General features: G+C 47.7%; 2 protein-coding genes across 4 annotated transcripts; both read left to right on the forward strand.

Annotated features, from left to right (window-relative positions):
- Positions 1–67: 67 nt before the first annotated feature.
- On the forward strand, positions 68–4,785 carry PRR11 (proline rich 11). Of its 3 annotated transcripts, none has more exons than XM_080384193.1 (10): positions 68–490; positions 1,033–1,141; positions 1,522–1,675; positions 2,211–2,333; positions 2,628–2,879; positions 3,006–3,104; positions 3,616–3,725; positions 3,832–3,891; positions 3,980–4,076; positions 4,577–4,785. In XM_080384193.1, the coding sequence occupies exons 2-10, from the start codon at positions 1,035–1,037 to the stop codon at positions 4,643–4,645; spliced, it is 1,071 nt and encodes a 356-aa protein (XP_080240319.1). In that variant the 5' UTR covers positions 68–490; positions 1,033–1,034; the 3' UTR covers positions 4,646–4,785. The 3 variants fall into 3 exon arrangements, with proteins under 3 accessions (XP_080240319.1, XP_080240321.1, XP_080240320.1); XM_080384195.1 differs by lacking the exon at positions 68–490 and adding an exon at positions 508–653; XM_080384194.1 differs by lacking the exon at positions 68–490 and adding an exon at positions 653–792.
- Positions 4,677–10,771, forward strand: SMG8 (SMG8 nonsense mediated mRNA decay factor). Its single transcript, XM_080382838.1, has 4 exons — positions 4,677–7,056; positions 7,741–7,886; positions 8,289–9,164; positions 10,128–10,771. The coding sequence occupies exons 1-4, from the start codon at positions 5,364–5,366 to the stop codon at positions 10,323–10,325; spliced, it is 2,913 nt and encodes a 970-aa protein (XP_080238964.1). The 5' UTR covers positions 4,677–5,363; the 3' UTR covers positions 10,326–10,771.
- The last annotated feature ends 352 nt before the right edge of the window (positions 10,772–11,123 follow it).

The following is an 11,123-nucleotide window of genomic DNA, read 5'->3' on the forward strand; positions in this document are numbered from 1 at the left end:
GGAGCCCATTGGTTAGGAGAAAAGCTGCAGTCGGTGATTGGCTAGGTGGGGAAGCGCCGCCAGTCGCTATTGGTCCAGAGTGGAATCTAGCGGTGATTGGCTGGAGTAGGGAGCGCAGCGCTGCGATTGGCGCGAAGTGGAGCGGCCGATTAGCTGCGGTCCGGCTCCAGCCGGGCGGGGGAGCGTCGGTCACCCCCGCCGGTTCCCTCCGGCGGGCCGCCGCTGCCCGTTCCTGGCCGAGTGGCGTCCCGCACCTGATTGGCGGGGCTGAAAAGCCTTTACCCAATGGCGGGGCGGATCGCCTCAGTGCGCCCAGGACGGGGCGGAGTCGCGCTCCCGTCGAGCTCGGGTCCGCGTCCGTCCAGGGGCCAATCAGCGGTCGGCTAGCATGGGACGCGCGGGGGCGGGGGGGGCCGCGGTTGAGAGCGGTGCTCCCATTGGCTGGGCACTGCGCGGGGAGCGGTTTGAATCGGCGGCGCCGGGCGGGGAGGTGAGCGACAGCGGTGGGTGGCGGCGAGGCGGGCTCGTGTCCCCGGTCACTCGTGACACCCCGTCTCGGCTGGGGCAGTCGTGTGAGAGGGACCGCTCGCTCCTCGGCGTGGGCTCCTGGCCGAGGGCGGCTGGAGCCGGGTAGCTGAGTGGCCACCGTTGCGGTAACGGCTGGGGAGGTGCCGCGGCCTGGGTTTCTTCGTCGCTTTTGCCTACGTTCTCCTTACAAACAGAATGTGCCCAAAGTGCAGAGTCTGTCCCTCCAGGATAAAGAAAATCCATCAGCAAAACCCATGTAAACCGGTACTTTGTCCATTGCTGGCTCCTCGCGTGTGCAAACGCATCTGCTGGGTCGCAGGAGCTGCAGGGAGGATGTATTTTTATTTATCACTTGTATGTGGTGCTTCCAGCAAGACACCAGCCAATAACATTTTTAAGATGCAGCCCATGCTCTTCCCTACCTATGTGGTGGTAGCTCTGCCCCCCATGTGTGCACAAGTACATTTCTATATGTTAATTTTAAATGTGTCTTTTTGCTAACAGTAATGGCAAAATATAAGAAACGCAGACGAAAACGGACAGCCCGAGCAAAACTGCTGCCAGAAAAAAAAGGAGATGCTGCAAAGCCTCAGGATGCAGGCTGTCCTCCTCGGTAAGAGGCTCAGTTTGAACCTTTCCTTTTTAACTCGGTTCCTGGGTCTACTGTTTGCTCCCTGTGGAACAGAGGTAGTAGAATTGTGTTTGAAGCATGCCTACATCCTGGCGTGGATGCTGTGAGATCGCTTCATCTCCTGTATCTTCTAGTACTCTTATCATTTAATATGTAGGAAAAGCAATTTGGATAAAAATGTATTGCAAATATTATTCCTCCTGCTCCTTTACTGAAATGTATCTCGGTCTTTCCTGGTTTCTGTGCTTGTCACCTGCTGTTGCTGGTACTTGTAATTTCCAGATGATTGGTCACAGTTAACTTTTTTAAAGTTTGAAATGATAAATGTAAGTATGGCCTCATTCTGAAACATTCTGTCCCAGGTCAGCAGGTGATCTTCCGTTGGAAACCTCATCCATCCAAAGCCATCTGTCCTCACTCTGGTCATTAGCCTTGCCCAGTGTAAAAAACGCAGTAAAACCCTTTACAACAGCAGCATTGGTTTTGTATTGTTGGTGCCAGAACACGGTTGCACGGGTATGTTTTCTACTTCTCTATTTTTGCCAATGTGTGAGGTTGTTCTTAGCCCTCAGGTGCAGGATGTACAGTGGGATTTGAGAACTAAGCTGTAATTGTAGTTGTATCTATTGAAACATCTAAAGTATATTTAGTGTTCACTGTTGAAGGAATAAATATGAGAAGAGCGTCAAGGCAACTGTGGACACAAAATGCATACATGCAATTGTAGGGGTTTTTTATTGGAATATCAAGAGGATTTGCAGTGACAGGGTGCAGTCTGTCTTTCATAGCAGAAATGATTGTATGAGCTTTTCAGGTCAAATGTGAATTATACTTTAGAATTTCTAGGTGAAGTTCAATTTTTATTTGGGGGGAAGTCACCCCTTGGTTTCCTGCCAAGTAGCTATTTGGTGAAATTTTATATCTTTGTGCTTTGCCTTTCCACTGACTACAGTAAGTCCTTGCAACAGAACTTTCAATAGTAATCATAGCCCTGTCTCTGGAAACATAACACGGTGGTGAAAATGCTGATCTGGTTTCTTTTTATGCCTAGAGTTTCAAGGTAGTTAAAGACCTCATATTTCCATCACAAACCTACTTAAGGGAGCTAAACATGTTCAGAGAGCAGCTGGAAAAGTTGGAAACTGAATTTTCCAGACTACAATTAACACTCCAGGTCAGTCTCAGTCCCAGCAGGGTAGGGTAATGTTTGCTTGTGTATGCATGTAAGGAACCATGGTCAGTACAGATAAGCTGAGATCTTAAGAGCTTCTCATTGGGCGTTGTTTGCATTCAGCATTACTAAAATGCAGCTACTTCATAGCTAGAGGGAAGTGGTTTGCTGGCAAGCCTCATAAGAGGCTTTTTATGTCTTTCTGGGTCAGCTGAAGCCAGAAACTTTGTTCTCTAAAATTCCATCTACTTTTGCCAGTGGATTCAATATTCTTTTATTTATTTATATTGTTTTCAGGCCAATGGAATTGCAGCCTTTTCTTCAGAAAATTCTCTTTGTCAAAGGTGTAATAAACCAGTTCCGAGTGCTCCTGTACAAATGCAGATGGGCTCGCTGCCATCAGCATCAGGGCCTTCTGCAATACAGCTGCAGCCTGCATCTGCACCTCCTCCTCCTCCACCACCACCACCACCACCACCACTGCCCCCACCAAAACTGCCTCCAGCACCTCTCCTCCTCAAGCGGGGCAATGGCGCTAAAGCACTTCTGGTAGGGAGTAAGGATTTTCTCTCATGGCTGGGTTCTTTGGACCTGGTTTCATCAGAAACGTTTGTCTTTGTGAATGCTCAGTCACTTCCCAGTCCTAATTTCCCTTCCAACCACCTTTGTCTTCAGGCACCACCACTGAAGAAAGATGGGCCGATGCAGGTCACCCTCAAAGACCTGCTGGATGTTAAACTGAAGAAGACAGACAGAAACCTGAGAACAGATAAGGTAACCCGGGGGACACATGGATAAATAGACGACGGTGTATTAAGGCAAACTCCATCCTGGAACTGGTGTCTTTCCTGCAGTGCTTCTTTTAGCCCCTTGTGGAATTTTTTCAAGAAATTAATTCTTCTCTTCCAAAACCCAGCAATCAGCTCTAAGTAATCATTCTAAATCTGCACCTGGGCATTTGAAGTGAAGAAATGAAGTGACTAACTCAAATCTCACCTGGCACGCAAGACAGTTCTAATTTTACATTAAGGGCGTGTAGCTTTCATGTAGCTTTGTCTGCCTGTTGTGAACAGATTTGGGGCTTCCTTTTGTCCAGCTGAAATCTTGTTTGCAAAAGTTGGGGGTTTGTAATAAATCTGTTTCTATCCAAGGCACATTCAAATCTTAATGATTCAAGAAAGCCATAAACCACAGAAATCTTTCAGAGTATAAATATTACATAGATTTAAGGTCCGTGATACCTTCTAAAGTTTTATTTGTGGTAACATCTCTTTTCTCACTTCAGGCAGAATCACCAGTGAAGACACGCAAGGCATTAATTACAGTCTCAGATTTACAGAGTGTTAGTCTGAGATCTAAATCCAAGCCATCAGCTCACGTTAAAAACACCTTAATGTAAGATGCTTTCTTCCTTTCTCTGACATCAGATTTTTCTGTTCTAAACAGTGAATAACATTGTTTAGAGTGGAAACTATTTTAACAATTTGTTTTGTTCTGTTAGAACCCCCCCTAAAAATCAGTTTGATCTTCGAAAACATCTGAAGAAAGTCAATATACAAAGGTAAGTTCCTTCCTATTCGCTTGTCTTGTTTTTCTAGAAAAAAAAATAGAGAACTCATCATAATTCCCCTTGTTTCCAACCTTTCCAGAAGTCCTGGTGGCACTCCACTAAATAGCAAAGAAAACATTGAATGTGGGACTGGGTTGACACCAATAATGACACAGGCACTACGGCGCAAATTTCAGGCAAGTCATGGTGTCTCTTTATGGATCGATAAACTGACTTTAAAATCCATAGGATTTCATATGGATTTTACCCTGCCCCCTGCTACAATGCAGCACCATCACTATGCATTACATAAGTTAAAATCTCTCTGTAACTCTCATCCAAAAGTGCCAAGTACGCACAAATAAGGGGGCTTGTTTTTACTGATTCCTGCTTTACTGGTGAGGAAACTGCTGAATTGGAATGCCAATGCCTGTCTTCTAGCAGGTTATCTGACAATGCCAAGGAGAAGTTTTCTGGAGGAAAAATTGCTTTTTTGATGGCCATTGTAGTGCCTCAATGCAATCTCTAACTTCATTGTTCTAGTTTGCAGGAGAACAAAATCTGAGGGTTAATAACGTCTTATGTTAAGGATTTGCTGTGTCTGTTTTATGGTGTCTGTTAAGACATCACCCTAAATTTTGTTGTAATTAGTACCAAGTTCATCTTCCAAGATCTGACCCTTTTCTTATTTTGACAGATGGCTCATCCGAAGAGTCCCTCTCCTGCCCAGTTCAGTGCTGCAAACAGCTTTGATGAACTAAAGTAGGTTTCTGGAACAATCTGTTTGTCATCATTTTTATCTCGCTCAGGCATATGTATTTGCAAGCAAATCTACCGCATATGAGAATGGGGCATTATAAAACCCCTTTAGCACATTTCTGCTTTTTAAAGGCAGCGTCTTTCTGATGTGTCTCAGTCTGGTTGCATCTTCTTTCTTAATGGAAAAAAAAAACCCACCACGATTTCCCGGGTCTTTTGATACCTGGCTGCTGCTGAAGTGGGGACTATTAACGTTCCCAGCACCAGTGCTGCTTGTGATATAAATACGCATCGCTGAAATTCAGTGCTACTTTTACATTTTTTAACAAAAAAAGATCTTGAGGGTAATTGTACAGGCTCAAAGCGAAGCAGTTCAGCTCGCTGTCATTAAAGTGAAAGGCTACCAGCTTCCAGGACCAGCGCAGCTGACGTGGGTACCGTGGCTCCCGGCTGGTGGCAGACACCTACCCCGTCCCAAGCCCGCACCGCCCGAGGACACGCAGCGGACGGCCTCCCGCAAAGCCACGTTCAGTGCGGGCAGAGGCTGCGCCTCCGGAGAGGGGGCGACCCGGGGCTGGCCCCGCCGCAGGACGGGCGGCCGGCGCTGCCCACGGCCCGCTCCCGCCCCAGCGCCGCCCCCGCGCTGGCGCGCCGCTGATCGCGTCCCGCCGCGGCGCAGGCGCAGTGTCGGGGCCGCGGCGCTGCCGAGCGGGCCGAGCGGGGCCATGCCGCTGCCGGGCGGGCCGGCGGGGGCCATGGGGGCGGCGGTGGGGCCCGTCAGCCTGCGGGAGCTGCTCCTGGGCGCCACGGCCGGCGCCGAGGGGGGCGGCGCGGCGGGCGGCGATGAGGAGGTGTGCGTGGTGGGCATCTTCGGGAAGACGGCGCTGCAGCTGTGCTCGGAGAAGGCGGCCCTGGTAAGCACCGTGTGCGACCGGCAGGTCTTCCCCCTCTTCGGGCAGGAGGATCCCGAGCTGGAGGACGGCGGCTCCGGGCAGGAGTGCGACCCCGTGGCAAAGGACTACAACGAGTTGCAGGCCTACTACAGCCAGGAGAACCGGGTGCTGTACCTGGTGCTCACCTCCATCTGCGACACGCCGCAGCTGCTGCGGGCCTGCGGGGACCTGGCGGCGGCCGAGAGGAGGGAGAGCGGGCCCGGCCACCCCTCCGGGGGCCCGGCCCCACTGCCTCACGCCGAGGCCCACGAGTTCTGGAAGCACCAGGAGAAGCTGCACTGCCTGAGCCTCCTCTACCTCTTCTCCGTCTGCCACATCCTGCTGCTGGTGCACCCCACCTGCTCCTTCGACATCACCTACGACCGCGTCTTCAGGGCGCTGGACGGGTTGCGGCAGAAGGTCCTGCCCTCCCTGAAAGCCGCCATCAAGGACTGCCCGGTCGGCAAGGAGTGGAAGCTCAACTGCAGGCCGTGCCCTCCGCGCCTCCTCTTCCTCTTCCAGCTCAACGGGGCCCTGAAGGTGGATCCCCTCCCGAGCAGGGGCCAGGACCCCTGCGGTCACCTGGAAAAGCCACCCCCCAAGAAGCACTCCCCGAAGAGGAGGCTGCAGCACGCGCTGGAGGATCAGATCTACCGCATCTTCCGCAAGAGCAGGGTGTTAACCAACCAGAGCATCAACTGCCTGTTCACCGTGCCGGCTAACCAGGCTTTTGTGTACATTGTGGCTGGTGGGGCCCTGGACGGAGACGATCCAGTGGCCATGCTTCTTGACCAGCTCAGGAGCAACTGCACCATGAGAGAGACTGACTCACTGCTGGCTCCAGCCCTGTCGGGACCCAGGAGGTACCAGATGATGCGGCATGGCAGGCAGCAGCTGTCCTTCCATGCAGAGAGCAGCAGCTCCAGCTCCTCCGGGCAGCTTGTGGACTGCACCCTCAAGGAGTTCTTATGGCAGCACGTGGAGCTGGTGCTCAGCAAGAAGGGCTTCGACGACAGTGTGGGGAGGAACCCGCAGCCCTCTCACTTTGAGCTCCCAACCTACCAGAAGTGGGTTTCTGCAGCTTTAAAACTGTATGAAGTGACCATTGAAGGCAAAGATGACGACCCGACCTCTCTCACTGGGGAACTGAGCTCAAAAATCATGAGCAGCATCAAAGTCTTGGAAGGCTATTTAGATATAGACACCAAGTTCTCAGAAAACCGTTGCCAGAAGGCTCTCCCCATGGCCCACAGCGCCTATCAGTCCAACCTGCCCCACAACTACACCATGACGGTCCATAAGAACCAGCTGGCACAGGCCTTGCGTGTGTACAGCCAGCATGCCCGCGGCCCAGCCTTTCATAAGTATGCCATGCAGCTTAACGAGGACTGCTACAAGTTCTGGAGCAACGGACATCAGCTCTGTGAAGAGCGAAGTTTAACTGATCAGCACTGTGTGCATAAGTTTCATCTGCTCCCAAAAGCAGGTAAAGAAGCTCGCTTGTAATCAGGTTTCACGGTTTAATTTTGTATCTACTTTAGAATGTCTTAGGCTGAAAGCGCTGACTCTTGCATGTTTATGGAAGATGAAAGTTTGGCAGCTTTAAAGTGTCGTCTTTGTACAGTGGGATTAATTATAGCAGAACTGTTCGGCAGGTTTCCTTTAGGTTAGTAGTGTTCAGGAGCGAGTCCGCTGTTAGCAGTAACTTTAATTTGACTCCCGTCATGCTCATCAGAAACATTACCCTGGAGTCCTCCTAACAATACGTGTGTAAGAGAACAAAAGTTCTCTAGGAAGCATAAGTGTCCCCCCTCCTTTTTTTTTTGTTTTTTTTTTTTTTTTTTTTTTTTTTTTTTTTTTTTGTTAAATAGCTTGATTGATGTCTAGCAAGGCATAGAAGCTGTCTGATGCACACTTATTGCAGGCAGAAGAAGTATTTATGCCTTTTAGGAAAAGGCTGTAAAAGCAAAGTAGATTCAGTTTAGTGGTTTAGCTTACACTGGAACTTTGTATTAAAAGTGAGAAAGGAGGAGTTGCTTGACAAAGTAGGATTGCCGGCAAATGATTTTGTGTATGTATATATCAAGGAGGAGGCAGTGGATGGAGGGAATTAGAGAATCTCTAGAAAGGGTGAGCAGTTTATCTAGGGTTTGATTGATTTTACTTTTAGGGGAAAAGCCAGAAGCAGACAGAAATCCTCCAGTTCTGTACCACAACAGCCGGGCTCGTTCCACTGGTGCCTGTAACTGTGGAAGGAAGCAAGCTCCTCGGGATGACCCCTTTGATATCAAAGCAGCTAATTACGATTTTTATCAGGTAACTGTTAGGTCTCGATTGTTGCTTTAAGCGGTTCTTTTGCTTCATCGGTAAAGTCTGTATTCTGAAGTGGCTACAACTAAGTTTCCTCTTAACCTTATCGTCTTGTAAACATTGGATGTTTCTGGGAGCAGGAATTGTTTGCACGGTGGGTTGAGCTGAGTGGGCAGTTCCAGTCTTACCCGGTGCGTGCACACAGGAGCATCCGTTTACACTTCCAGTGTGTTGGCTCATGTGAATTTTACATCGGTCACGTTTGTGGCCTGTGTTCTTGTTGCTGCTTCAGTTCTCACATAGTGCAAACCTCTTGAATCTTAATTGTAGCTGCTGAATGTTATAACTCTGAACTCCCTCATCTCCAAGGTGGAAGATGGAAAGATAACCACATTTTCTTTCTCATAGCTGCTGGAAGAAAAATGCTGTGGGAAACTGGAGCACATCAACTTTCCCGTATTTCAGCCAAGCACACCTGATCCAGCACCCGCTCGGGATGAGTCATCGCCTGCCCCTCCGGAAGGCGAGATTGAGAAACTTAAAGAAAAAGAACCTCAGACTCAGGGAGAAAGCACAGGCTTGAGCTTAGCCCTCAGCCTGGGTCAGTCGACGGGCAGCTTGGGCACTTACCCACCTGATGCCCAGGGGGGAGGGGAAAACACAGAAAGCCATGGGCAGAGTGGAGACTCCAAAAGCGAGAAAAGGCCGAGCCTGGTAGACCGCCAGGCATCCACTGTCGAGTACCTCCCAGGGATGCTCCATTCGAATTGCCCCAAAGGCCTTTTGCCCAAATTCTCCAGCTGGTCGCTGGTTAAGCTGGGGCCTGCTAAGGCTTATAACTTCCACACAGGCTTAGATCAACAAGGCTTTATCCCGGGAACAAACTATTTAATGCCTTGGGACATTGTCATCAGGACGAGAACTGAAGATGAAGGAGACTTAGATACCAATTCCTGGCCTGCACCTAACAAGGCCGTTCCTGGAAAAAGAAGCGCGATGGTGATGGGAAGAGGAAGACGGAGAGATGACATAGCTCGAGCTTTTGTAGGATTTGAGTACGAAGATGCACGCGGTAGGAGGTTCATGTGTTCAGGGCCTGATAAGGTGATGAAAGTGATGGGAGGGGGGCCAAAGGAATCCGCCATCAAAGCTCTCAATTCTGACATGCCGCTGTACATCCTGTCCTCGACTCAAGGCCGAGGACTCAAGCCACATTACGCTCAGTTCATGAGACTATTTGTGGTGGTTCCTGATGCTCCGCTGCAGATCACGTTAACGCCTCAGGTGAGAAAGGCAAGAGGGAATCTGCAGAGACGGGGTGGGTTGGTTGGTGCATTAATTGCAGGACTGGAAGGCACGAGGGTGACAGGCAAAGGGTGTTGGAGAGGTGCTACAAGAAACTCTTGACTCAAACCAACTTCAATCAGGTTTTTCAAGGCAGTAGTTGCCAAAAGTACCTGTTTTATAAACAGTTTGTTGGATTTTTTTTAAACTTCAAGATTGGCTTATACCAGCTTTATACTTTGTATAAAGTGAGTTTTAAAAAATATTTTATCAATGATGAATTAATGGTATTCTATACTGTAATAATTGCTTCTTTTTAAAAAAAAGATAACAAGTGAGTAATGACCATGTAAGAATGAATTTATTATTTTAAATGTCAGAGAAAAGCAGTGACTCGTTGCTGAGATTAATTATTATTAGTTGCCCTTTGAATTTAGGAGGGGAAAAGGTGGCGATTTACTTGGAATATCCATTATGCTGTGTGTTGTGGGTTCCACACATCAATTCCTCATGTGAAGAAGACTTTCTGAATCTTTTAATATGAATTATACAAGAGCCCTATTAAATGTTGCAAAAATCCTTGAAAATTCACATTGGTTTAGCGTGAGGTGACAGCTCAAGGATATCTGTGCTACAGCATTGAAACCGCTGTTAACCCAGCATTTACTGCTGACTGAGAGGCAAATGGTTTGTGTTTATATTGTGGATCTCTTTGGCAAGACGTAACCTGCAGCCTTAAATTCAGCATTTCCGCTGTGATAAAACTGGGAATTTATGGGTGTCTCACAGTAACAGCAAAGTGCTTTCCTGGAGTGTGCTGCAGTGGCCAAGAGCCTGGTTGTAGGTGAGACTTAATAGATTTCCTTGGATTCAGTTTGCTTTTAAGGGTTTTTTTTTTGTTGTTGTTGTTATTAAATTTCTAATTGCATTTTATTTTCTACTCATATTTCCTTTTGATTTCAGGTTCAGCCAGGGCCACCACCTTGTCCTGTGTTTTACCCTGAGAAGCAGGAAATAACCCTTCCGTCTGATGGACTATGGGTGCTTAGATTTCCTTACGCCTATGTGACAGAACGTGGACCCTGCTTTCCTCCCAAAGAAAGCCAACAATTAATGAGTTACAAAGTTCTCCGAGGAATACTGAAAGCAATTACACAATAAGAATTATTCTGGTAGATTAAATTTAGTTTTAAAAGACTGTCTTCAATCCAAATCATGGATCTCGAACCATGTCTGTTATCCAACAGCTATCATTGCAATCTTGTGAAGCCCACTGCATTTCACTGGAACACAGTCAGGTTGAAAATAAAGTTTGATATCAAAGGAGAGAAAGGAATCTGAGGCATATACAGTTTCTGTTCATTGGATTTTCATATGTAAAAAGTAAAAGCTGGTTGTGGTAATGTACTGAGCTTGTATTACTAAATGTTTTGATGATAGTGCTTTTCCACACACTACCTTCCCACATACGTATTTAGGAATATTTGAAAACGAGCACTGCCTGAAATCAAGAGTTTCCTTTGTCATATTGAGGCAATGATGGGCAGAATCTTTTCTTTTTCTCCAAACTATTTGTATGTAAACAATAGACGCTTTGAATGCAGTGATGTTGGTTGTCTTTGATCTTGTCTTAAAAAAAAAAAAAAAGCATTGCGGTTCTGATTTGTATTAACACCTTGGCCAGAAGCGCTGCTTACTTATATTAAGTTGAAATATTTTACTGTATTTGTATTCATAGATCAGATTTTGTTAATAGGCCAACTTGATTTCATATTTGGGAATGACAGGTCTCTTTGCAAACAATCTGCTGGTAAATCTGGGAGACAGTTTTATAAGCTTGTTCATTATAGCGGACTGCAGCTTCATTGTCAGTGCAGCTTGGCTTGTAGCGATTAAAAAGATTTTTTTGGTCGCTGAAAGGATGGTTTTGGCCCAGTTTGAATTTCAAATGGAGGGACT

This window comes from Falco punctatus (genome assembly GCF_963210335.1).
Source record: "Falco punctatus genome assembly, chromosome: 1".
NCBI classification, from domain to species: domain Eukaryota; kingdom Metazoa; phylum Chordata; class Aves; order Falconiformes; family Falconidae; genus Falco; species Falco punctatus.